Source organism: Pristis pectinata, chromosome 3 (assembly GCF_009764475.1).
Source record: "Pristis pectinata isolate sPriPec2 chromosome 3, sPriPec2.1.pri, whole genome shotgun sequence".
NCBI classification, from domain to species: domain Eukaryota; kingdom Metazoa; phylum Chordata; class Chondrichthyes; order Rhinopristiformes; family Pristidae; genus Pristis; species Pristis pectinata.
The window spans coordinates 144,232,359-144,259,793 of record NC_067407.1 but is presented as its reverse complement, the minus strand read 5'-3'; the positions used below and the strand labels follow the sequence as shown (position 1 = coordinate 144,259,793).

At 55.9% G+C, this 27,435-nt stretch overlaps 1 protein-coding gene across 1 annotated transcript in view; it reads left to right on the top strand.

Annotated features, from left to right (window-relative positions):
• Window positions 1-6,247: 6,247 nt before the first annotated feature.
• The window catches only part of LOC127568040 (nuclear receptor coactivator 1-like), a 71,220-nt gene continuing 50,032 nt past the window's right edge, over window positions 6,248-27,435 (top strand). The window contains exons 1-6 of the mRNA XM_052011291.1: window positions 6,248-6,338; window positions 7,351-7,517; window positions 7,795-7,889; window positions 9,008-9,182; window positions 22,438-22,599; window positions 23,593-23,685. Coding sequence (XP_051867251.1) covers window positions 6,250-6,338; window positions 7,351-7,517; window positions 7,795-7,889; window positions 9,008-9,182; window positions 22,438-22,599; window positions 23,593-23,685 — 781 coding nt within the window. The 5' untranslated portion in view covers window positions 6,248-6,249. The remainder of the gene's footprint in view (window positions 6,339-7,350; window positions 7,518-7,794; window positions 7,890-9,007; window positions 9,183-22,437; window positions 22,600-23,592; window positions 23,686-27,435) is intronic.

The following is a 27,435-nucleotide window of genomic DNA, read 5'->3' as shown; positions in this document are numbered from 1 at the left end:
GTCGGTGACCAGTGGTGTACCTCAGGAATCTGTACTGGGACCCTTACTCTTTGTGATTTTTATAAACTACCTGGATGAGGAAGTGGAGGGGTGGGTTAGTAAGTTTGTGGATGACACTAAGGTTGGGGGTGTTGTGGATAGTTTGGAGGGCTGTCAGAGGTTACAGAGGGACATTGATAGGATGCAAAGTTGGGCTGAGAAGTGGCAGATGCAGTTCAACCCAGATAAGTGTGAAGTGTTTCATTTTGGTAGGTCAAATATGTTGGCGGAATATAGTGTTAATGGTAGGACTCTTGGCAGTGTGGAGGATCAGAGGTATCGTGGGGTCCGAGTCCATAGGATGCTCAAAGCGGCTGCGCAGGTTGACTCTGTGGTTAAGAAGGCCTATGGTGTATTGTCCTTCATCAATCTGGGAATTGAATTTAGGAGCCGAGAGGTATTGTTGCAGCTATATAGGTCCCTGGTCAGACCCCACTTGGAGTACTGTGCTCAGTTCTGGTCACCTCACTACAAGAAAGATGTGGAAGCCATAGAGAGGGTGCAGAGGAGATTTACAAGGATGCTGCCTGGAATGCGGAGCATGCCTTTTGAAAGCAGGTTGAGGGAACTCGGCCTTTTCTCCTTGGAGAGACAGAGGATGAGGGGGGACCTGATAGAGGTGTATAAGATGATGAGAGGTATTGATAGGGTAGATAGTCAGAGGCTTTTCCCCAGGGCTGAATTGGTGGCCACAAGAGGACATAGGTTTAAGGTGCTGTGGAGTAGATATAGAGGAGGTGTCAGGGGTAACTTTTTTACTCAGAGAGTGGTGAGTGCGTGGAATGGGCTGCCAGAAATGGTGGTGGAGGCGGATACGATAGGGTCTTTCAAGAGACTGTTAGATAGGTACATGGAGCTGAATAAAATAGAGGGTTATGGGTAAGCCTAGTAATTTCTAGGGTAGGGACATGTTCGGCACAGCTTTATGGGCCGAAGGGCCTGAATTGTGCTGTAGTTTTTCTATGTTCTATGTTCTATAACTCCTTTCTATCACCTCCTTATTCTCCCTGACCAGACGAAGGTCATCGAGCTGCATCTCCAGTTCCCTGCCACAGTCCCTCAGGAGCTGCAGCTCGACACACTGGGTGCAGATGTGGCCTTCCCGGTGGCAGGGAGTCTCTGGGAACTCCCACATCTGACACTGAGTACAGGAAACCGCACTCATACCCCTTCCTTTCCTCGAGTCACCTACCTTTCCCCGCCCTTTTACTTCTAAGCCCCTTGAGCCAAAGCCCAAAACACTGCGCTGCCTGCTCCGACACTGCCCGCTGGATATGGCGGTTTGCCTGTTAAACTGCCCATGCCTTACCTGCTGACATCACGCGCATGCGCAGTCCAGCCCTCACTATTCCCGATTAAAAATGAAAGAGATGTTTAAAAGGCTCCTTAGACACATGAATATGCAGGGAATGGAGGATTGAGTTAAGACAGATGGGATCAGTTTACTGTGTCATTGTGTTCGGTACAGACATCATGAGCCGAAGGGCCTGTTCCAGTGCTGTACTAGAGCACTAGAGTCATTGAGTACTACAGCACAGAAACAGGCCCTGCGGCCCATCTAGTCCATGCCGGCCTGGTTTTCTGCCTAATCTCATCTACCTGCACCCGGACCATAGCCCTCCATACCTCCCTCACCCATGTACCTATCCAAACTTCTCTTAAATGTTACAACTGAACCCGCATCCACCACTTCTGCTAGCAGCTCGTTCCACACTCGCACCACCCTCTGAGTGAAGGTTCCCCCTCAGATTCCCCTTAAATATTTCACCTTTCACCCTAAACCTGTGACCTCTAGTTCTAGTCTCACCCAACCTGAGGGGAAAAAACCTGCATGCATTCACCCTATCTATACCCCTCGTAATTTTGTACACCTCTATAAGATCTCCCCTCATTCTCCTGCGCTCCAGGGAATAAAGTCCTAACCTATTCAACCTTTCCCTGTAACTCAGGTCCTCAAGTCCCAGCAACATCCGTGTAAATTTTCTCTGCACTCTTTCAAGCTTATTGATATCTTTCCTGTAGGTAGGTGACCAGAACTGCACACAATACTCTAAATTTGGGCCCACAATGTCTTATACAACTTCAACATAAGATCCCAACTCCTGTACTCAATGCCCTGATTTATGAAGGCCAACATGCCAAAAGCTCTCTTTATGACCCTATCTACCTGCGATGCCACTTTCAAGGAATTATGGATCTGTATTCCCAGGTCCCTTTGTTCTACTGCACACCTCGGTACCCTACCATTCACTGTGTAAGTCTTACCCTGGTTTGTCCTCCCAAAGTGCATCACCTCACACTTGTCTGCATTAAATTCCATCAGCCCATTTTCCCAGCTGGTCCAGATCACTTTGCAAGCTTTGATAGCCTTCCTCGCTGTCCACCAACCTTGGTGTCATCTGCAAATTTGCTGATCCAGTTTACCACATTATCATCCAAATCATTAATACAGATGATAAACAACAACGGACCCAGCACCGATCCCTGCGGCACACCACTGGTCACAGGCCTCCATCAGAGAGACAACCATCTACTACCACTCTCTGGCTTCTCCTGCTAAACTAGTGTTGAATCCAGTTGACTACTTCATCCTGAATGCCAAGCGACTTGACCTTCTGGAGCAGCCTCCCACGTGGGACTTTGTCAAAGGCCTTGCTAAAGTCCATGTAGATTATGTCAATGGCCTTCCCTTCATCAACCTTCCTGGAAAACTCTCTTAGATTGGTTGGACATGACCTATCACACACAAAGCCATGTTGACTATCCCTAATCAGGCCCTGTCTATCCAAATACTTATATATCCTGTCCCTCAGAATACCTTCCAATAATTTACCCACGACTGATGTCAGGCTCACCAGTCTATAATTTCTCAGTTTAATCTTAGAGCCTTTCTTGAACAACGGAACAACATTAGCTGTCCTCCAGTCCTCTGGCACCTCACCGATGGCTAAGGACATTTTAAATATCTCTGCCAGGGCCCCTATAATGTCTGCACTAGCCTCCCACAAGGTCCGAGGGGACACCTCGTCAGGCCCTGGGAAGTTATCCACCCTAATTTGCCTCAAGACAGCCAGCACCTTTATAGATACAGTTTGGATACGGTCCATGACCTCACTACTCTTCTGCCTCAGTTCTATAGACTGTCTGTCTCCAGAATAAACACAGATGCAAAAAAATCCATTTGCAATCTCCCCCATCTCTTTTGGCTCCATGCATAGATGACCACGCTGATCTTCAAGAGGACCAATTTTGTCCTTGCTACCCTTTTGCTCTTACTATGGCTGTACAAACCCTTTGGATTCTCTTTCACCTTGTCTGCCAGAGCAACCTCATGTCCTCTTTTAGTCCTCCTGATTTCTCTCTTCAGTGCTAAACAAGATAAGAGCCCATGGAATTACAGGAAATTTACGAGCATGGATAGAGCATTGGCTGATTGGTAGGAAACAGGGAGTGGGAATAAAGGGATCCCATTCTGGTTGGCTGCTGGTTACCAGTGGTGTTCCGCAGGGGTCCGTGTTGGGGCCGCTTCTTTTTACGTTGTATATCAATGATTTGGATTATGGAATAAATGGCTTTGTGGCTAAGTTTGCCGACGATACAAAGATAAGTGGAGGGGCGGGTAGTGTTGAGGAAATGGAGAGTCTGCAGAGAGACTTGGATAGACTAGGAGAATGGCAAAGAAGTGGCAAATGAAATACAATGTTGGAAAGTGTATGGTCATGCACTTTGGTAGCAGAAATAAACAGGCAGACTATTATTTAAATGGGGAGAAAATTCAAAATTCAGAGATGCAAAGGGACTTGGGTCCTCGTGCAGGATACCCTAAAAGTTAACCTCCAGGTCGAGTTGGTGGTGAAGAAGGTGAATGCAATGTTGGCATTTATTTCTAGAGGAATAGAATATAAGAGCAGGGATGTGATGTTGAGGCTCTATAAGCACTTGGAGTACTGTGTGCCACTTTGGGCTCCTTATTTAAGAAAGGATGTGCTGACGTTGGAGAGGGTTCAGAGAAGATTCACTAGAATGATTCCAGGAATGAGAGGGTTAACATATGAGGAATGTTTGACGGCTCTTAGGCTGTACTCCTAGGAGTTCAGAAGAATGAGGGGGGACCTCATAGAAACATTTCGAATGTTAAAAGGCCTGGACAGAGTAGATGTGGCAAAGTTGTTTCCCACGGTAGGGGAGTCTAGTACAAGAGGGCATGACTTCAAGATTGAAGGGAGCCCATTCAGAACAGAGATGCAGAGAAATTTCTTTAGCCAGAGAGTGGTGAATCTGTGGAATTTGTTGCCACGGGCGGCTGTGGAGGCAAAGTCATTGGGTGTATTTAAGGCAGAGATTGAAAGGTATCTGAGTAGCCAGGGCATCAAAGGTTATGGTGAGAAGGCGGGGGAGTGGGGCTAAATGGGAGAATGGATCAGCGCATGATAGAATGGCGGAGCAGACTCGATGGGCTGAATGGCTGACTTCTGCTCCTTTGCCTTATGGTCTAATGGTCTAAGTGTTCTCTTGCATTTCTTATACTCCTGAAGCACCTCATTTGATCCTAACTGCCTATACCTATACGTACCTCCTCCTTTTTCTTTATCAGGGCCTCAATGTCCCTTGATAACCAAGGTTTCCTAAACCTGTTAGCCTTTCCTATTATCCTAACAGGAATATACAGATTCTGTATTCTCAATATTTCATTTACCAAGCATCTCTTCGCCAGAAAACAACCTATCCCAATCCGCGCCTGCCAGATCCCTTCTGATGCCATCAAAACTGGCCTTCCTCCAGTTTAGAATCTTAACCCTCGGACCAGTCCTATCCTTTTCCATAATTATCTTGAAACTAATGGAATTATGATCACTGGGTCCAAAGTGTTCCCCTACACTCACTCCTGTCACCTGCCCTGTCTCATTCCCTCAGAGGAGATCCTGTATCGCATTCTCTCTCGTTGGGACCTCTACGTATTGATCAAGGAAACTTTCCTGAACACATTTGACAAACTTGATCCCATCCAGTCCTTTTACAGTATGGGAGTCCCAGTCAATATGTGGCGAGTTAAAATCACGTACTATCACAACTTTATATTTCCTGTAACTGTCTGCTATCTCTCTACAAATTTGCTCCTCTAAATCCCACTGACTATTGGGAGGTCTATAATACAGTCCCATTAACAAGGTCATCCCTTTTTTAGTTCCACCCAAATTGCCTCGGTAGTCGAGCCCTCCAGTATGTCCTCTCTGAGCACTGCTGTGACATTTTCCCTGATGAGTGATGCCACCCCTCCCCCTTTAATGCCTCCCCCTCTATCATGTCTAAAACAACAGAACCCCAGAACATTGAGCTGCCAGTCCTGCCCCTCCTGCAATCAAGTCTCACTAATGGCTACAACATCGTAATTCCACGTGCAAATATGTGCTCTTACGTTCATCTGCCTTACCTACTCCTTGCATTGAGATAGATGCAACTCAGAACATTAGTCCCACCACACTCAACCTTTCGATTTCCATCTTTGCCTGTAGTCTTAACATCTACTTTCCCCACAGCCCCTCCACTTGCTGCCCTGCCACTCTGGTCCCACCCCCCTGCAACTCTAGTTTAAACCCACTCCCCCTGGCCCTGAGCGGCACGAGCAAACCTTCCTGCAAAGGTATTGGTCCCCCTTCAGTTCAGGTGCAAACCATCCCATTTGTAGAGATCCCACCTGCGCTGGAAGAGAGCCCAATGATCAAAAAATGAAGCCTTCCCTCCTGCACCATCTGCTTAGCCACGTGTTAAACTGCACTATCTTTCTATTTCTTGCCTGACTGGCACATGGCACGGGTAGCAATCACCGGATTGCTACCCACTTTAGTTGGTAGGACTTCAGTTGGATCCACGGATCACCATCCTGGAGGTCCTGTCTTTTAACTTGGCACCTAACTTCCTTAACTCCCTGTTCTATGTTTTAGTGGGATCATGAATAATAAACATTTGTCAGGTCCTTTCCCTATAAGCCTTGCTTTCTTTATTCAGTAGAAATGTATCTGTCTCAGTCTTAGCTATACAAAAGACTCACTGGGATTTGGGCTCTGGAGCCTCTTGCACACACACTGACTCAGTATGCTGTAGGTTCACAGACACTCACTCTCACCTGGTATGGTTTCAATGGACAGGTCCACAGGGAGTAGTCTGTGTGTTGTAACACCCCTCCCTTCTTTCTATTTTCTGTAATAGATGATGAGTGGTCTCAGGGACGGACCTGAAGACGCTGCAAATCCTGAGTCTCGCAAGCGGAGGGTTCCTTCCTGTGATGCAGCAGGACACAGGTACGCAAGGATGAGGCTGCATCAGTCAATCGCAGGACGTAGGGTGGAATGGCAGAGCAGTTTAGTAGTTGAGGTTCACAGGGCATTAAAAGAGGCAGAGAAACAAAGGACTGCAGATGCTGGAATCTAGATGAAAACCACGAAAACCAAGATGCTCGGGCAGCATCTGTGGAGAAAAGCAGGTGGTCAATGTTGCGGGTCAGGACCGTTCTTCAGGACTGAAGAGGGGAAGCCCAATGTATAGGAGGGAAAAGCAGAGCAGTGATAGGTGGACAAAAGAGGGGAGGTGGGGTGGGCACAGGGTGGTGATAGGTAGATGCAGATAAGAGGTAGTGACAGGCAGGTGCGGGGGAGGAGAGGAGAGCAGATCTACTGAGGGATGGGTCAAAAGTAAGGAGAGAGAAAAAGGGGGTAGAAAAAAGAGAGCTAGGAAAGGGAGAAAAGAGGCATGGTTGGGGGGGGTGGTGGGTGGTGTTTTGTGGGGATTACTTAAAGTGGGAGAATTCAATGTTCATGCCATTAGGCTGCAAGACGGAAAATGAGGTGCTGTTCCTCCAGCTTGCGCTTGGAATTCTCCTGGCAGTGGAGGAGACTGAGGACTGACGTGTCAGTGAGAGGGGGAGTTGAAGTGACTGGCAATGGCGATCTGCACCTCCGACCCAACACTGAGAGTGGAGCCCACCTGAGCCCAACCCCAGCATCTGTATTGTCTGATGTCAAGCCCTGACCCCGACCCCGACCCCGGGACTGGACTCTGACCCTGACCCCGACCCCGGGACCAGGGTCCGATCCCGATCCCAACCCCGGGACTGGGGTCCCTGTGACTCCGACCCCGGGACTGGGTACCCTCTGACCCTGGGACTGGGGCAGTGGGCCCAACCCCAGCCCTGAGAGCGGAGCCCATTTGCACCCACAGCAAGATAGGGACAGATCCTGGGGTACAGGAGCCCCAGTGACCTCAGACTGCTGCTGTCTCTGACTGGAGGAGCTGATGCCTCCCTCTCCTCCACAGTGTAGACAAGCGTCGGCGAGAGCAGGAGGGCCACTACGTCGAGGAGCTGGCTGAACTACTGTCCTCCAATCTCAGTCACCTTGACCGTCTGCACGTGATGCCCGATAAATGCAGGATCCTCCACAAAACTCTGCAGCAGATTCAGCTGACCAGGGGACTGGAGCAAGGTAAAAGGTCTGTGTGCATGCGTGTGTGCGAGTCCCTCCACCCTCCACACCATCGCTCGGTGTGTGTCTGCATGCCCCTGTTGAGTGCGGGCTCACTGTCCCTCACTGTGCTCTGAAGCACCTTCGCCACACAGTCTGTGGCTGGTGAAGGAAGGGGCTCACCAGCTCCAACACCAGGGCTTTGAGAGTTGTTGCTGAATGCTGGCCTTGTCCGTCATACCCACATCCCATGTGAAAATAAACTAAGATTTACCGATTTTGTGTTCCCTCTCTGCAGGGAAGGCAGGAGAAGATGGGGTGAAACAGACAGATGATTCATCCAGCAGTCCGTCCCTCACTGAGAGGGACTCACTGGGACCTTTGCTGCTCGAGGTACAGTATTGGCCAGAGTTGGAGCATCCACACAGAGCAAGTGGGACTGCAGCCAATGCTCACTGGGCTGATTTTTTAAATGGCTAGCAACCATAGATGCTGCTATACAGAGAGAATTGGCTGTCCTCGTATATTAAACACACAGGGTAGCATGCAGGTCCAGCAAGGAATCAGGAAGGTGCTCGGGATGTTGGCCTTTGTTGCAAAGGGGAATGGAAGGAGGAGCACTTACTACAACTGTACAGAGCACCAGTGAGACCATGCCGGGAGCTCTGCAGGCAGTTTTGGATTTAGGAAGATCATAGAATCGTATGGCACAGAAAATGGCCCTTATGGCACATCTCATCCATGCTGACCATGATGCCCACCTGTTTTAATCTTAACTGTCTGCATTATGCCTGCATCACTCACGGCAAATGGGACTAGCTTAGATGGGAATCTTGGTCGGCATGAACCAGTTGGGCTGAAGGGCCTGTTTCTGTGCTGTATGACTCTTCTATCCAAGTACTTGTCCAGTTGTCATTGTGGGCAGCTGGGGAAGTGGACCAAGTAGTGGCAGATGGGACAAGTGCAAAGTGTTGGATTTTGGGAAGCTAAACCAGGGCAGGACTTGTACAGTAAATGGAAGGGCCCTGGAGAGTATTGTAGAACAGAGGGACCTAGGGGTACAGGTGCATATTTCCCTGAAAATGGTGTCACAGGCAGACAGGGTGGTGAAGAAGGTGTTTGGCACGCTGGCCTTCATTGGTCAGGGCACTGAGTACAGGAGTTGGGACGTCATGTTACAGCTGTACAAGTTGTTGGTGAGACCACAGTTGGAATATTGTTTGCAATTCTGGTTGTCTAGCTGTAGGAAGGATATGATTAAGCTAGAAAATGTGCGGAAAAGATTCATGACGATGTTGCCGGGACTGGAGGGCTTGAGTTATAAGGAGAGGCTGAGTTTGGTTCCCTGGAGAGCAGGAGGATGAGGGGTGACCTTATAGAGGTTTATAAAATCATGAGGGTTACCAGTACGGTGGATGATCATAGTCTTTTTCCCAGGGTCTCTGGTTTCGTGGGGTGGTCTGTTGATGGGGGACTGGTTGGTGGTGACTGATGGTTTGTTCCATCTACAGGCTCTGGATGGGTTTCTCTTTGTAGTGAATGCTGAGGGCCGGATTGTGTGTGTCTCGAAGAATGTCACCACGTACCTGGGATACAGCCGGGAGGAGCTGATCAACACAAGTGTCTACAGCATCCTGCACCTTGACGATAGGGCTGAGATCACCAGCAAGCTGCCCAAGCCCCAGGGTAAGGCAGCCTCTACCTGTCTGTTTCTCAGAGAAATGGTTCATTGAGGACCACGACTGTGATTTGCCAGTGGCCCGGCTGGGATTCAGTGGGATCCTTCACCTCCCTGAAGGGCAGGAATGTGGGAGCACATTGTGGTCGGGGCAGTGCTTAGGATGGGTGGTACTGAGGGAGCATTGCACTGTGGGAGGGACGGTACTGAGGGAGCGTCACACTGTGGGAGGGATGGTACTGAGGGAGGGTCACACTGTGGGAGGGACGGTACTGAGGCAGGGTCGCACTGTGGGAGGAGTGGTACTGAGGGAGGGGTCGTACTGAGGGAGGGGTCACACTGTGGGAGGGGCAGTACTGAGTGTGCTCTCCGTTGGACGGCTGATTTAATGGTAAAAATCTAAAAGAGCGGTATCGGAGAACTTTGCAAGGCAGAGGAGTGTGTGTTATCATCTGGAGCGGTGGCTGGGACAGCTTCTCTTCGAGAGAGGACTGTGTTTCCCTCGTGTTGGGAGCTGATTTCCAAGCGCTGTGGGAGTGGCAGTGGCTGGCGAGTTGCCAGGGTTCGTTTTGAACTTTGAGGGAGCTGGGACTGATTTCATCTGGTTCGTACTATCGATTAGCTTCCTCCCACTGGAGAACTTGGCCCAGGGTGCCTGGTGAAGAGCTTCTCAGCGACTCCCGGACTTTCGTGCGGCAGAAGGAACGGCGGACTCGGCTGCCGGTGGTCGTTTCACTGCGTGCGGGAGGGACGGCGCTGGAGTTTTCAGCTCACAGACTGCGTATCAGGAGACGTCTCCCACCTTTACTTTCTCTGGACTGCTCTTTGTGGACTAATTAATGTGTAGCTGTTTATTGGACAGGCAGTGAGTTTTTGAATTTCTAACTGCGTAGGGACTAAACATGGCCGCCTGTGCTTCGGGAATGACTCAGCCTTGTTCCTATGCAGCCGTCGCTGGTCCTGGAGGCGTGGCTACTGAGAAGACATCACCCTTCAGACCGTTGACTTTGAAAAATGCAGTTCGCTGCTCTGTGCCTCCATCGGTCGGGCTGAGCGATGGCTTACGGGCCATGTCTGTGATGGTGGGGGGCAGGGCTGGTGTCGTTGCAGTGACTAGAATGTTTGGTAGACTGGTGTTTGTACTGCGATCTGAGAAGGAGGTGTCCTTGGCCTTGGGCAGGGGGCTGATGTTGGGGGAGGTCTTCATGTCGGTGGAGCCGGTGGGGGCCCCCGTGCAGCGGGTCGTCTTGTCCGATGTTTTTCCTCATATCCCTGACGAGGCCCTCCTCCCTCACCTGCGGTCTCTGGGCGAGGTGCGGTCGAGCATCACCCCGATGTTGCTCAAGCCAGTCGTACCTGGTTTCGAGAATGTGTACTCCTTCAAGCGCTCGCTATTGATGCAGCTGGCGCGGGGTGGGGATGCTGAGGGGCAGTTCCAGGTCCTGTACGAGGGGCAGAACTACAGAGTGTTCTGGGCCACCGGCCGTCTGCGGTGTCACGCGTGCAAGGTGTTTGGGCATGTCCATCGGCATTGCCCCGGCTGCCAGGCTGCTGGTTCCGCCTCGATGGCGCGGGGGGTTACCGCTGACACTCCTGCCGTGGCCCCTGCCCCCGCCGTCCCTGCCCCCGCTGCCCCTCCCCCCGCTGCCCCTCCTGTGTTGGTGGGGGTGGGGGGTGGGGATGACTGCGGTGCAGAGGGTGGGGAGGGGTGGACTCCTGTCGTGGGTAGGAGGGCGCGGCGGAAGAAGGGGCACCTCCAGGCCTCACCCCTGGAGGGGCAGGAGCCGGCGGCCTCCTCTGGTCCAGACCCGGGCGTCCCTGGGGTCTCCGGGGTTCAGCGGGTGATAGGGGAGGTCGAGGGGGAGGAGGCGGTGCTGGGGGCCGAGGTTTCCTCTGCGATGGAGGTCACCGTGCCTCCGCACCCCAGTGGATTGAAGCGGCGCCGGAATGTGTCCGAGGGGTCGTAGGGACTGGGGTCGCCTGAGGGGGGGTTTACCCCCGGTGAAGGCCGTGTGCTCAGGGGGGCGAGCCCCCGGAGCTGGAGGGTGGTGCTGAGGGGGACGACTTGGCTTCTGTCAGGGTCGTGCCCCCCGAGTCAGAGGCCTATCCCGTGGTGCGAGGGCTGTTGGAGGGAGAGGACCCACCCTCGGTTGAGGCCGTGCGCTCGGACTGCGTGCCCGCTGGGGAGGGGGTCGGCCCCGCTGAGGGCCCCGCGGAACCGGGGTTGCCTGAGGGAGGGGTGTTGGCCGGGGTGGTGGTCTCCCAGCTCGTGGCCGCCATTGAGGTCAGGATTCCCGAGAGGACGCGCTCCACCCCCGTGTCAGGGGGGTCGGGGTGCCCCTGGGTTGCCAGCCCACTCGGTGACGCGGAGTGAGGGTGCCCCAGTGAGTGGGGAGGGCGGGGACCCTCCTAGCGCTGCTGGCGGTGGGGGGGGGGGGGGGGGGGGGGGGGTGGGGGGGGCGGGCGGGGGTGGGCGTGGCCCCGTCGATTCGCGTCTTCTTTTCGAGGTCTGTGAGCTGCCCGCCCGGGGGGGGCGGTGACGGTGTGCAGGGGTCCAGTCCTGCCCCCGCCTCGGGGCCAGGGTTCGGCTGGGCTTCCGGGCGCCGGTCCTGGGGGTGGGGTTGCCCCTGGGGCGGGACCGTCCGAGAGGGCTCCGGCCCGGCTTGGGGCGGGCGTGTTGCCCAGCGGCGGCGACTGCCCGAAGGATGACGAGAGCTTGGGGTGTGGTGTTGAGGGTGAGGGGGATTCCCTCGATGCCGAGCTGGAGGACTACCTTGTTCCCGGCGCCGTGTCGCAGCCTGTCACCGTGGAGGAGATCCGGGAGTTCCTGGAGGAAACCCAGGGTCGGCAGCATAGGGATTAGCTGGCTGCATCCCGCTGGGCGGATCTGCCGGGGGTCGTGCGTTCTATCCACGACATCCTTGAGCGGTGGTGGGGGGGGTGTGGTGGTCAGCGCTGGACAGGAAAGAGAAGCGCAGGTTCAGCAACCTGCTGAAGGTTCTGGTGGCTAGGTGTAGGGTGCGGGGGAGCTCGGCGGGGAGCCCCTCTCCTTCCACCTGTAGTGTGGGTGAGGGGAGTGTACCGCAGCCGTCATGAGGGTCACCGTCGCCAGCCTGAACATCAATGGCGGCAGGGGGTCTCTCCGCAGGTTCCACCACCTCTCGGCCCTGCGGGACGGGAGGTACACGGTGAGCTTCCTGCAGGAGACCCGCACCATTCTGGGAGACGAGTCCGCCTGGCTCCTGGAGTGGCACGGGGGGGGGGCGGGGGGGGTGTCTACATGAGTCACCTCAGCTCCACATCGAACGGGGTGGCGATCTTGTTGGTCCCGACCTTCCAACCTGAAATATTGAAGGTTCAGGAACTGGTGCCGGGCCGACTGTTTCATCTGGCTGTGTGCTTGGACGGTGTGCCGTTGCACTTTGTCAATGTATACGCCCCCGAGCTCGGCCTGATGCAAGCGCGCCTTTCTTGGGAGGTGTCTGCCCTGGTGGGCCCCTTCAATCGAGGCGAGTGCGTCATCCTCGGGGGTGACTTCAATTGTACCCTCGGGGAGAGGGATCGCTCTGGGCCCCAATGTAGCTGCGCGTCTGTGCGGCTGTTGCGGGACCTGGTGGGATCCTTTGACCTAGTCGACTTCTGGTGGAACCTTCATCCGGACTCCCGCGCTTTCTTGCAGAGGTCCGGGGGAGTTGGAGGTTCCCGAATCGATCGGATATATGTGCCCAAGGCGCATGTCTCCTGCGTGTCGGCGGCATCCATGTGGCTGGTGGCGTGCTCGGACCACCGCCTGGTCTGGGTGGCGCTCAGTCCGCGGCCTGTGAGGCGGGGTCCGTGTACTGGCATTTTAACAACTGGCTGCTGGATGACCAGCGATTCCGGGATTCATTCCGCCTGTTTTGGGAGGCTTGGAGGGAGGAGCCGAAGGGCTTCTCCTCCCTGAGGCTCTGGTGGGACGTGGTCAAGGCCCACGTCCGTCTCTTCTGCCAGGAGTACGCGCAGGGGGCAACCAAGGGGCGGGTGTCTGAGATCGAGCAGCTTGGGAGGGAGCTGCTCGACTTGGAGTCTCGGCTATGACCGACCGCCAAGGATTTGCTCCTTTGGCGCAGGTACCAGGGAGTGAAGGAAGCGCTGAGGGACCTGTAGCTTGAAAGGTCCCGCGGCGCGTACGTGCGATCGCGGGTCCAGATGCTGCGGGATCCAGACCACGCCTCGCCCTTCTTCTACTCTCTGGAGCACTGGCGGGGGACGGGTCCTCAGTTACAGATCAGGTGGGTATCATCCGGGCGGTCCGCACTTTTTACATGGCTCTGTTCTCGCCGGATCCGTCCAGCGAGGAGGCGTGCGCGACTCTGTGGTAGGGTCAGCCACGAGTCAGCCCCGAGGCTGTCGAGCGGCTGGAGGCTCCCCTGAGTCTGGAGGAGCTGACCAGCGCCCTGGACCAGCTGCGGCGGGGCAAGGCTCCGGGGCTGGACAGGCTGATAGTTGAGTTCCTCCGGGCTTTTTGGGACGCCCTGGGGGTGGACTACGCGAGGGTGCTGGGGGAAAGCCTGGTGACGGGCGAGATGCCCCTGTCTTGGCGCAGGGCGGTCGTGGTCCTGCTGCCCAAGAAGGGGGATCTCCGCAGTCTGCAGAACTGGCGCTCGGTGTCTCTCCTCTGCATCGAGTACAAGGTGTTTGCCCGGGCGATGGTCAATCGTCTGGGCTCCGTGCTGGCCCAGGTGATCCACCCCGACCAGTCGTACACGGTCCCGGGCCGGTCCATCCAGGACAACATCCACCTCGTCTGGGACCTGCTGTACCTGTGCCGGGAGGCTGGGGTGTCGGCCGCCTTTCTCCCCCTCGATCAGGAGAAGGCATTCGATAGGGTGGATTACGGGTACCTGTTCGGGACTCTGCACGCGTTCGGGCTCGGGCTGCATTTCGCAGCCCGCGTCCGGCTGCTGTACACCGCCGCAGAGAGCCTCGTCAAGGTCAACGGGTCCTTGATGGCGCCCTTTCGCTTCGGGAGGGGTGTGCGTCAGGGCTGCCCCATGTCGGGGCAGTTGTACTCGGTCTGCGTCGAGCCGTTCCTGTGCCTCCTTCGGAAGCGGCTGACGGGGCTGGTCCTGCGCGAGCCGGCGATGGAGGTCACCCTCTTGGCTTACGCCGACGATGTCCTCCTGGCGGTCACCGACCCGGCGGACCTGTGGAGGATGCGTGAGTGCCAGCGGGTCTACTCGGCTGCGTCCTCCGCCAGAGTCAACTGGGCGGTGTTCAGGTCTGCTGGTGGGGCCGTGGCGGGCGGACTCCCTGCCGGAGGAGTTGCAGCCCTTCGAGTGGAGCACCTCGCACCTCCACTACCTGGGGGTCTACCTGTCCCCGGCTGAGGGGTCCTGCCCGGCGAACTGGCAGGAGTTGGGGGTGAAAGTCTCCGCCCAGCTGGGGCACTGGTTGGGGCTGCCCCGGGCGATCTCGTACCGGGGCAGGGCGCTGGTCATCAACCAGCTGGTGGCCTCCATGCTGTGGTACCGGCTGGCCACGCTGGTGCCACCCAACGTCTTTGTCGCCACCACCCAGAGGAGGTTGATGGACTTCTTCTGGGGCGGCCGGAGGCACTGGGTCTCTGCGGTGATCCTGAGTCTGCCGTTGGCGGGGGGGGGGGCGCTGCAGAGATACCTGTACACTGAGCACCCCCCGCGGTGGCACGTGCTGGCCACCTTTTTCCTCCGCCGGGGACGCTGCCTCCGGGAGTGGGCGTGTCTCCCGGCGGCGGGCGGCGGCCATGCCGCTCTGCGGGGGCTGCCCGGGTTCTACCGGGATCTGATGCGGGTGTGGGGCGCAGTGTCGTGTGGCGAGCACGTGGCCGCTCCCCCTCCAGTCACGGTGGATGCCGGGGGGGTGGGGGGGGTCCTGGCCGCACCGGCCCCCGCCCTGCCGGAGTTGCTGGTCAGGCCCAAGGCCCGGCATCTCTCGCGGGAGGCGGCTTGGCACAACCTGAGCCGGCTGGAGGACATGCCGAAGGTGCCATTCTGTGAGGCGCCAAGGCGGTACTTATATGGGCTGCTCCTGCACACCTTTCACTTCCTTGCCCTGGTCTGCTGGCCGGTCACGCCGTGGTGGTCCGTCTTGCCGGCGAGCGGCGGTGGGGGGGTCCCCGGTGGAGGTCTCTCTACGCTGTACATCGGGGACCTGGGGTGGAGGGTGTTGCACCGGGCAGTACTGTGCAACCGTTTCCTGAGCCGGCTCACCGACACTCCAGCCGCCTGTCACTTCTGTGGCCGGGCCACGAGGAGACGGTGTACCACGCGTACGCGGAGTGTGAGAGGTTGCAGCCCCTCTTTCTGTATCTGCGGGGGCTGCTGCTTAAGTTCTGGTTGCACTTCAGCCTGGCGCTGTTGGTTTACGGGCACCCGGCACGCGGCGGATCTCCTGGTGGGTCTCCTGCTGGGCCTGGCCAAGCTGGCCATCCACAGGATGCGGTGGCGGGTGGCCGAGGGTTCTGGCAGGTCAGCCTGCCTGCCCGTCTTCCGCGCTTACGTGCGCGTGCGGGTGTCGTTGGAACGGGAGCACATGGTCTCCTCAGGCGCCCTGGCCGTGTTCTGCGCTCGGTGGGCCCCTTAGGGGATCACGTGTGTCGTGGACGAGACCGATGCGATTTTGGTATGAAGTGTTGTGTGTTGCGGGAGTGGCCGTAGTGTTGCGCGGGTATTGGTTATGGCCGGGTTGTTTCTTTCTGTACTAGGTGTAGTGTATTTGCTGATGGTTGTTTTTTGTAGTGTTTTTACCGAATAAACGATTTGTACAAAAAAAAGTGGCTGCTCTGAGTGCGCTCTCCAATGGACTGCTGATATACTGCAGATATTTTGGTGAAAATCTAAAAGAGTGAGTTCAGAGTACTTTTGGAAGCTGTAGTAGTGTGTGGTTGTCATCTGGAGCAGGGCTGGGACAGCTTTCTCTTCGAGAGAGGGCTGTTTCTTTCCCTAGGACTGGGAGCTGATTTCCAAGCACTGTGGGAGTGCCAGTGGCTGAAACCTCAGCCCAGGGTGCTGGGTGAAGAGTTACTTGGGACTCCTCGGACTTTTGTGCGACTGGAGGGGCGTCAGCCTGGGCTACCGGTGGGTGCTTCACTGCGTGCGAGAGGGACAGCGCTGGAGGTTAAGCTCACAGACTACACTCAAGACACATCTCTTACCTTTCTTTTCTCTGGACTGCTCTTTGAGGAACTGTTTAAAGTGCTGCTGGTCATCGAAAAGGCAGTGCTTTGATATCCTAACTGTGTAGGGACTCAACATGGCTGCCTGTACCTCGGGCATGTCGGAGCCTCGTTCCTACGCAGCCGTCGCTGGTCCTGGAGGCACGGCTACTGAGAAGATGTCGCCCTTCAGACTACTGACTTTGGAAAATGCGGTGCGCTGCAATGTGCCTCCGTCGGTTGGACTGAGCGGTGGCCTACTGGCCATGTCTGAGACGGTGGGAGGCAGAGCAGGCGTTGTCGCGGTCAACAGAATGCTTGGTGGGCTGGTATTTGTCTTGCATTGTAAGAGGGAGGTGTCCTTAGCCTTGGGTAAGGGGCTGACGTTGGGGGAGGTCTTTATGCCGGTGGGGGCCCCCACGCAGGGGGTCATCCTTTCCAAGGTATTTCCCCATATTCCGGACGAGGTCCTCTCACTTACGGTCTCTGGGTGAGGTGCGGTCGAGCCTCACAACGATGCTGCTCAAGCTGGCCGTACCTGGCTTTGAGAACGTATACTCCTTCAAACGCTTGCTGTATATGCAGCTGGAGCGGGGAGGAGACGCTGAGGGAGTTTTCCAGATAGAGCACGAGGGATAGCAGTATCGAATCTTCTGGAACACCGGCCGCCTGCGGTGCCACACGTGCAAGGTGTTTGGGCATGTCCGGCGACACTGCCCCGGCCGCCAGGCTGCTGGTTCCGCCCCGACGGCACGGGGGGATACCGCTGCCGCTCCGACAGCGGTCCCTGCCCCCGCTGCCCCTCCGGTGTTGGTGGGGGTTGGGGCTGGGGATGAGTGCGGTGGGGAGGGGTGGACCCCGGTAGTCGGCAGGAAGGCGCAAAGGAAGAAGAAGCACCTCCAGGCCCCACCCTTGGAGGTGCGGGAGCCAGCGGCTTCCTCCGGTCCGGACCTATGGGACCACGTGGTCGCTGAGGGTCCGCAGGCGCCGGGGGAGGCCGAGGTGAGGACTGCGGTGCTGGAGGCCGAGGTTCCCTCCGAGATGGAGGTCACTGTGCCTCCGCACCCCAGTGGCCTGAAGCGGCGCCGTCACGTGTCGGAGGACTCAGAGGGGCTGGGGTCGCCCAAGCGGAGGGACTCGCCCCCAGTGAAGGCTGTGTGGTCGGCGGACGACCCCCCCCCCCCGGAGCTGGAGAGTGGCGCTGAGGGGGCGGACGGCGTTTTTCGGGGTCATGGCCCCCGAGTCGGTGGGTGAACTCGTGGCGCAGGTGCAGTCGCCGGGGGGGGGGGCACCCACCCTCGGTCGAGGCAGCATGCCTGGAGTATGTGCCCTCCGGGGAGGGGGACAGCCCCACTGAGGGCCCCACGGATCATGGGGTGTCTGAGGGAGGGGTGGTGGTCGGGGTGGTGGCCTCCCAGACTGTGGTCGCCGCCGCCGAGGACAAGATTCCCACGAGGGTGTGGTCGGTCCCCGTGTCTGAGGGAGGTTGGGTTGCTCGCAAATTGCCAGCCCGTTCGGTGGCGATGTGCGAGGGTGCCCCTGTGAGCGGGGAGGGTGGGTCCCAGTGCTGCTGACGACGGGGGAGACCAGGGTGGGGCAGTTGCTGTGGCCCCGTCGATTCGCGTCCTCCGCTTGAGCTCCTCGAGAGCCTGCGAGCCGCCTGCCCTGGAGGTGGGATGTGCAGGGGAGAGTGGTGCCGATGCACGGGGGTACGGTCCTGCCCTGCTTCAAGACCAGCGGCCGGGTGGGCTCCTGGACCCGGAGGCAGCAGGATCTCCTCCTGCTGCTGACCCTGGGGGTGGGGTCGTCCCTGGGGTGGGACCATTTGAGGGGATTGCTCCCAGTGTTCGGGTGGGCACGTCGCCTGGTGGCGGCAACTTCCTGGAAATAGACGAGAGTTTGGGGACCGGTGATGAGGGCGAGGGTGACTCCAATGATGAGCTGAGGGACTACCTTGCCCCCGGCACCATGTCGCGAGCCATCACTTTGGAGGAGATCCGGGAGTTCCTAGAGAACACCTGGAGGGAGCAGAACAAGGCCAAACTGGCCGCCTCCTGGTGGGGGAATCTGCACGGTGTCGTACTGTCCATCCGTAAGGCTGCTTCTAGAAGCTGAGTGCAGGGTGCGGGGGTGCTCGGTGGGGAGCCCTGCTCCTTCCGCCTGTAGCGCTGAGGAGGGTAACGCACTGTAGCAATTATGAAGATTACTGTCGCCAGCCTGAATATCAATGGTGGCAGAGGGTCTCTCCGCAGGTTCCACCACCTCTCGGTCCTGCGGGACGGGAGGTACATGGTGAACTTCCTGCAGGAGACCTGCACCGTTCCAGGAGATGAGTCCGCCTGGCTCCTGGAATGGCGCGATGGGGTTTACATGAGCCACCTCAGCTCCACTTCAAGTGGGGTGGCGATCTTGTTGGCCCTGACCTTCCAACCCAAAATATTGAAGGTCCAGGAACTGGTGCTGGGCCATCTGCTTCATCTGGCTGTGCACGTGGATGGCGTACTGTTGCATTTCGTCAACGTGTATGCCCCCGAGCTTGGCCCGATGCAAGCGCGATTTTTTCGAGAATTGTCAGCTTTGGTAGAGTCTTTTGAGAGTGGTGAGTGCGTCATCCTTGGGGGCGATTTTAACTGTACCCTCGAGGAGAGGGATCGCTCCGGGCCCCAGTGTAGCCGTGCAGCTGCTGCGGGACCTGGTTGGATCCTTCGCCCTAGTCGACGTCTGGAGGAACCTTCGTCCAGACTCCCACTCTTTCTCGCGGGGGTCTGGGAGAGGTGGAGGTTCACGGATTGATTGACTGTGTGTGTCCAAGGCGCACGTCTCCTGCGTGTCGGTGGCCTCCATGTGGCCGGTGGTGTGCTCAGACCACCGCCTGGTGTGGGTGGCGCTCAGTCTGCTGCCTGTGAGGGCGGGGTCCGCGTACTGGCCCTTCAATAACCGGCTGCTGGATGACCGGCGGTTCCGGGATTCGTTCCGCTTTTTTTGGACGGCTTGGAGGGAGGAGCTGCGGAATTTCCCTTCCCTCAGGCTCTGGTGGGATGTGGGCAAGGCTCTCGCCCGGGTTTTCTGCCAAGAGTATGTGTTGGGGGTGACCAGGGGGCGGGTGTCTGAGATTGAGCGGCTCGAGAGGGAGCTGCTTGACTTGGAGTCTCGGCTGGGACCATCTGCCGAGGACTCGCCCCTTTGGCACAGGTACCAGGGAGTGAAGGAGACGCTTCGGGACCTACAGCTCGAAAGGTCCTGAGGCGTGTACGTGCGATCGCGGGTCCAGATGCTGCAGGATCTGGACCACGCCTCGCCCTTCTTCTACTCTCTGGAACGCTGGCGGGGTGTACGCAGGCGGCTTGTGGAGCTGCTGGCGGAGGACGGATCCTCGGTCACGGATCAGGCGGGAATCATCCGTGAGGTTCACACTTTTTACGCGGCCCTGTTCTCGCCTGAGCCGTCCAGTGAGGATGCGTGCGCGACACTGTGGGAGGGTCTGCCGCAAGTCTGGGGGAGCTGACCGTCGCCCTAGACCAGCTGCAGCGGGGCAAGGCTCCTGGGCTGGACGGGCTGACGGTTGAGTTCCTCCGTGCTTTCTGGGATGTCCTGGGGGAGGACTACGCAAGGGTGCTAGGGGAGAGCTTGGCGACGGGTGAGATGCCCCTCTCTTGGTGCAGGGCGGTCGTGGTCCTGCTACCTAAGAAGGGGGATCTCCGTAATCTACGAAACTGGTGCCCGGTATCTCTACTCTGCACCGAGTATAAGGTATTTGCTCGGGGGATGGCCAATCGTCTGGTCTCCGTGCTAGCCCAGGTGATCCACCCCGACCAGTTGTACACGGTCCCAGGCCGGTCCATCCAGGACAACATCCACCTTGTCCGGGACCTGATGTACCTGTGTCGGGAGGCCGGGGTGTCAGCTGCCTTTCTCTCCCTTGATCAGGAAAAGGAGTTCGACAGGGTGGATCACGAATACATGGTCAGAACTCTGCGCGCGTTCACGCTAGGGCCGCATTTTGCAGCCCGCGTTCGCTTCAGGAGGGGTGGGTGTCAGGGGTGCCCCATGTCGGGGCAGTTGTACTCGGTCTGCGTGGAACCGTTCCTGTGCCGCCTTCGGAAGCGGCTGATGGGTCTGGTTCTGCGCGAGCCAGCGATGGAGGTCGTCCTCTTGGCTTACGCTGATGACGTCCTCCTGGCAGTCACCGACCCGGCGGACCTGCGGAGGATGCGCGAGTGCCAGCGGGTCTACTCGGCCGCATCCTCCGCCAGAGTCAACTGGGCGAAGTGTTCGTGTCTGCTGGTGGGGCCGTGGCGGGCGGACTCCCTGCCGGAGGAGTTGTGGCCCTTCGAGTGGAGCACCTCGCACCTCCTCTACCTGGGGGTCTACCTGTCCCCGGCCGAGGGGTCCTGGCCGGCGAACCGGCAGGAGTTGGGGGCGAAAGTCTCCGCCCGGCTGGGGCGCTGGGTGGGGCTGCTCCGGGCGATCTCGTACCGGGGCAGGGTGCTGGTCATCAACCAGCTGGTGGCCTCCATGCTGTGGTACCGGCTGGCCACGCTGGTGCCGCCCAACGTCTTTGTCGCCACCACCCAGAGGAGGTTGACGGACTTCTCCTGGGGCGGCCGAAGGCACTGGGTCTCCGCGGCGGTCCTGAGTCTGCCGTCCGCGGAGGGGGGTCAGTCGCTGGTGTGCGTGCGCACCCAGCTGGCGGCCCTCTGCCTCCGGGCGCTGCAGAGATACCTGTACACGGAGCGCCTCCTGCGGTGGCACGCGCTGGCCATCTACTTCCACCGCTGGGGACGCTGCCTCCGGGAGGGGGCATGTCTCCCGGCGGCGGGCGTCAGCCGTGCCACCGTGCGGGGGCTGCCCGGGTTCTACATGGATCTGATGCGGGTGTGGGGCGCGGTGTCGTGCGGCGGGCGCCGGGGGAGATGCCGGGCGGGTCCCGGCCACGCTGGCCCCCGCCCCGCCTGAGTTGCTGGTCGGGCCCAGGGCCCGGCACCTCTCGCAGGAGGCGGCGCGGCACAACCTGAGCCGCCTGGAGGCCACGCCGACGGTGCTGTTCCACGAGGCGCCGAGGCGGTACTTGTACGGGCTGCTCCTGCACACCTTTCACTTCCTCACCCTGGTCTGCCGGCCGGACATACAGTGGCGGTCCGTCTTGCCGGCGGGCGGCGAGGGCGGTCCCCGGTGGGGGTCTCTCTACGCGGGAGTCCTCCCGCTGTACGTCGGGGACCTGGGGTGGAGGGTGTTGCACCGGACCGTGCTGTGCAATCGATTCTTGAGCCGGTTCACTGACACCCCGGCCGCCTGTCACTTCTGCGGCCGGGAGGAGACGGTGTACCACGCGTACGCGGAGTGCGAGAGGTTGCAGCCCCTCTTCGAGTACCTGGGGGGGCTGCTGCTGAAGTTCTGGTTGCACTTCAGCCCGGTGCTGTTGGTCTACGGGCACCCGGTGCGGCGCGGGGAGGGGCGCGCGGCGGGTCTCCTGCTGGGCCTGGCCAAGCTGGCCATCCACGGGACGTGGCGGCGGGCGGCCGAGGGTACCAGCAGGTCGGCCTGCCTGCCCGTCTTCCGCGCTTACATGCGCGCGCGGGTGCATTTAGAGAGGGAGCACGCGGTTTCCGCGGGCACCCTAGCCGAGTTCCACGCTCGGTGGGCCCCTCGGGATCGCGTGTGTGGTGGACGGTACGAACGCGATTCTTATTTGAAGTGTCACGTGTCGCGTTGACGGGTGTAGCGTCGCGTGTGTGTTTCGTTAGTGTTAGTTTGCATTCTCTACCGTAGTATGTTGTTGCGTAGTTTCTTCTTTTCTGTATTAGATGTGGTGTATTGACACTGGTTGTCTTTTGTAGTGCTTTTAGTGAATAAACGTTTATTATTTAAAAAAAAGGGGCGATACTGAGGGAAGAGTGGTACTGAGGGAGCGTTGCACTGTTGTAGGTGTGGTGTATGTATTACCTTTGATTTGGTTAATGGAGTCCTGTCTTCTTGCACAGGGTGTCTCTTGGTGTGCCTGTGACCACTCCTCCGTCAACACTGAGTAGCAAGTTGCTCCAGTCCCAGAATACCTCTCCTGGTGTATTGACCTGTTGTTCTCCTTCCAGAGAACAGTGTGCAGCAGACAGCAGTGAGCAGTGAGCAGAAGAGCTGCGCCTTCCGGTGCCGGATGCTGGTGCGAGTAGCCCGTGAAGCAGAGACAGCCGGCCAGGATGTGGGACGGCAGTATGAGTTCATGCAATGCTTCAGCATGTTGCGGCCTAGCTCAGGTAAGGAGCATTCACCAATAGGGGAGTGTTGTAGAATAGAGGGACCCAGGAGTACGAGTCCATGCTTCCCTGAAAGTGGCACCATAGCTAGACAGGGTGGTGAAGAAAGCTTTTGGCATGCTGGCCTTCATCAGTTAGGGCACTGAGTGTAGAAGTTGGGAGGTTATGTTGCAGTTGTACAAGGCATTGGTGAGGCTGCATTTGGAATATTGTGTTCAGGTTTGGTCATCCTGCTATAGGAAAGATGCCATTAAGCTGGAAAGAGTGCAGAGGTGATTTTTGAGGATGTTACTGGGACTCGAGGGACTGAGTTTTGGAGAGAGGTTGAGCAGGTTGGGATTTTTTTCATTGCAGCATAGAAGAATGAGGGATGATCTTCTAGAGGTGGATAAGATCATGATGGGCATCGATAGGGTGAATGCACTCAGTCTTTGTCCCAGGGTTGGGGAATCAAAAACAAGAGGGGAGAGATTTAATAGGAACCTGAGGGGCAACTTTTTCACCCAGACAGTTGTCAGTATATAGAATGAGCTGCCAGAGGCAGTGGTTGAGGCAGGTATAATAACAATATTTAAAAGATACTTGGCCAAGAACACAGATAGGAAAGGTTTGGAGGGATAGAGGTCAAACGTGGGCAAATGGGACTTGCTTAGATGGGAATCTTGGTCGGCATGGAGCAGTTTTGGGCCGAAGGGCCTGTTTCCATGCTGTATGACTCAGTAGGTTCAGGGTCTACCTCCATTTCCTCTCCACCATCACCAGCTGTTTGCCAGCCCTACTGTAGCTGGAGGTAATGCTGACCTGGGGCAGGGATAAGCTTGAGTTGTGCTGGCTCTAGGGCAAAGAGTTCAGCCTCAGGCAGTGAGGGAGTAGATACACTCTAGGAGAGGGGGTGTGGAGACCAGTGTATCACCAGGGGAGAGAGGCTGAGCCTTATTGCTGTGTTGAGAGATGACTGTCTCATCTTACTGGCCCTTTCTTTTCATTGCTCAGGTGATCTCCCACCCTGCTTGGTCTGCATCGCTCGGAGGTTACTGAGGCCTCATCTCACTCCCGAGTCCTTCATCACCAAACAGGACACAACTGGTAAGGACACTAGATGACGTCAAAAGCTTGGCATTGTCAACTGATCCAGTAGTAGGGAATTGGCTGCACTGGGAGAGTGAGGGGGAGGGCAAGTGTAACAAGCTATGGATGTGACTGGGAGAGCAGTTGCTGTGTTATTGGGGTCAGACAAGATTCAGTGGGTATCTGGAGAGACCATGGATCAGGGGAACACATGAGGAACCTCTTGACCCTGCCTGGCATCCTGTGGTTGATGCATATCTCATTCCTTCCAATGCCTTTGGTTTTGTGACTTACTGGATGCTTGACGGCACTGGCAATAACCTTTCAATGCCTGAAGATTGAGTGTTGACTGATGGGATGGTGGTTGGCTGGTTGGGAATAGGACGCAGCTGGTCCTTCTCCACATCGTTGGCAAAGTGTCAGAATTATTACTGTGCTGGAGCAGCTGAGTTAGTTCCTTGTTTATTCCTAATTAAGAAATTACAGGAAAGACATGATAACATGAGGGGGTGCAGAGAAGATTCACGAGGACGTTTCTGGGATGCAGGCTTGAGTTATAGAACAGGACAGCATAGGGACAGGCCCTTTGGCCCACCATGTCGGTGCTGACCATAGTGCCAATTTAAACTAATCCCATCTGCCTGCATGTGGTCCACATCCCTCCATTCCCTGCCTGTTCATGTGTCTGCCTAAATGCCTTCTAAATGCCGCTATTGTATCTGCTTCCATCACCCCCACCCCGGCATGTGTTGTAGGCACCCATCACCCTCTGTGTAAAAAATTACCTTGTAAATCTCCTTTAAACTTTCTCCCTCTCACCTTAAACCTGTGCCCTCAGGAGAGATTGAATCGACTTGGCTTGTTTTCCCTTGAGTGAAGGAGTCTGAGAGGTGACCTGATATATGGAGAAATGTAAAATTCTGAGAGGCATAGATAGATTGTGTAGATAGCCAGAGTCTGTTTCCCACGGTAGGAGTGTCTAAAAACTAGAGGGCAAAGGTAAGAGGGAGGAGATCTTGAGGGATAAATGTTTCACACACAGAGAGTAGTTGGTATCTGGAAAGAGCTGCCAGAGGAGGTGGTGGAGGCAGGAACAGTAACATTTAGTCAAGTTGAGTTTATTGTCATGTGCACAAGTATGGTGAGATAAAAGTCCAACGAGCATCATCACAGGCACATAGGTACAGACAACAGACATAATATAAATTACACAACAGAGTGGAGAGGGAGAAAGACACTGTGCCAACACAAGACCTTAGTGCAGAGAAGACACAGTCAGAGACAAGTCCCTGGTAGTGCAAGACATGGTCTGTAGGGTTAGGAGGCATCTGGATAGGTACTTGAATGAGCAAGGCGTAGAGGGATACAGAGTTAATGCAGGTGCGATGGTCGAGGTAGACACAGCTGACAGAAGGAGCAACTTCAATGCTGTTCAACTCTTTAACTCTTGTGCAGCTAGTTCTGGAGCACAGGTCTTCAGTACCACAGCTGGGTGTTATTTGGCCCCATAATCTCTGTATCAAGTGCTTTTGAATAGGCTAAGACATGGGTTCTGTGATGGTGAGAATCTCAGGAGGAGACCGAGATGGATCATCCACTTGGAAGTGCCGGCGGAACATGAGAATATAAAAAATAGTAGCAGGAGTAGGCCAGTTGGCTTCCTGTTCTGGTACTGCCATTTAATAAATCATGGCTTCAGCTGAACATGGTGCTAATCCTTCAGCCTTGTCTTCAGCAGGTATCTACAGGACCCTCCAGTGTTGCAGCTGGAGATGTTCCTGAAGCCTCTGCTTCCTCTTAGCTGTTCAGTTGTCCACCATCACTTATGACTAGATGTGGCAGGACAGTTGGAACTTCAGGTGGAGAAATGGCAAAGGGAGTTTAATCTGGGTGAGTGTGCTGTGTTGCACTTTAAAAGGTAGGAGCATTGATGCACAGAGGGGTCTTGGGGTCCAAGACCATAGCTCCCTGAACAACACAAGTAGATAGTGACCATAACTCCTTGACCTTTGCCAGAGCCTTGGAGAGGGATAGGACAGGATGATATGGGAAAGTTTAACTGGGGGAGGGGGAATTATGATGCTGTTAGGCAGGAACTTGGGAGCGTAAATTGGGAACAGATGTTCTTGGGGAAGTGCACAGGGGAAATGTGGAGGTTATTTAGGGAGTACTTGCATGGGGTTCTGGATAGGTTTGTCCCATTGAGGCAGGGTAAGGCTGGTAGAGTGAAGGAACCGTGGTTGACATGAGATGTAGAATACCTTGTCAAGAGGAAGAAAGAAGCTTACCTGAGGTTTATTAAACGTGGATCAGACAGGGCTCTGGAGAGTTAGAAGGAAGCCAGGAGGGAGCTTAAGAATGGACTTAGGAGAGCTAGAAGGGGGCATTAAAAGTCCTTGGTGAGTAGGATCAAGGAAAACCCCAAGGCGTTCTACACATATGTGAAGAATTGGAGGATGACTAGAGTGATGGTAGAACTGATCAGGGATAGAATAGGAAATGTGGCTGGAGTTGTAAGAGGTAGGGGAGGTCCTTGATGAATACTTTGCCTCAGTATTCACCAGAGGGAGACCTTGACGTTTGTGAGGATGGCGTACGACAGGCTAATACGCTAGGGCATGTCGACGTGTGGAAAGAGGATGTGCTGGAACTTTTGAAAAACATTAGGATAGATAAGTCACTGAGGCCGGATGGGATATATCCAAGGTTATTACGGGAAGTGAGGGAAGAGATTGCTGCACCTTTGACAATGATCTTTGCGTCCTCACTGGCCACAGGAGTAGAGCCAGATGATTGGAGGCTGGCAAATGTTGTTTCTTTGTTTAAGAAAAGGAGTAGGGATAACCCTGGGAATTACAGACCAGTGACTCTTAACTTCAGTGGTGGGCAAATTACTGGAGAAGATTCTTAGAGACAGGATTTATGGGTATTTGGAGAAGCATAGGGACGGTCAGCATGGCTTTGTGAGGGGCGGGTCGTGCCTCATGAGCCTGATTGAATTCTTTGAGGATGTGACAAAGCACATTGATGAAGGTAGAGCAGTGGATGTGGTGTACATGGATTTTAGTAAGGTGTTTGATAAGGTTCATCATGAAAGACTGATTCAGAAATTCGTGAGGCAAGGGATCCAGGGAAACTTGGCTGTGTGGATTCAGAATTGGTTCACCCATAGAAGACAGAGGGTGGTTGTAGATGGAGTGTATTCTGCCTGGAGGTCGGTGACCAGAGGTGTTCCACAGGGATCTGTTCTGGGACCCCTGCTCTGTGATTTTTATAAAAGAGTTGGATGAGGATGTGGAAGGGTGGGTTAGTAAGTTTGCAGATGACACATAGAACATAGAAAAACTACAGCACAATTCAGGCCCTTCGGCCCACAAAGCTGTGCCGCACATGTCCCTACCCTAGAAATTACTAGGCTTACCCATAGCCCTCTATTTTATTTAGCTCCATGTACCTATCTAACAGTCTCTTGAAAGACCCTATCGTATCCGCCTCCACCACCATTTCTGGCAGCCCATTCCACACACTCAGCACTCTCTGAGTAAAAAACTTACCCCTGACATCTCCTCTATATCTACTCCCCAGCCCCTTAAACCTATGTCCTCTTGTGGCCACCAATTCAGCCCTGGGGAAAAGCCTCTGACTATCTACCCGATCAATACCTTTCATCATCTTATACACCTCTATCAGGTCCCCCCTCATCCTCCATCTCTCCAAGGAGAAAAGGCTGAGTTCCCTCAGCCTTCTTTCATAAGGCATGCTCCGCAT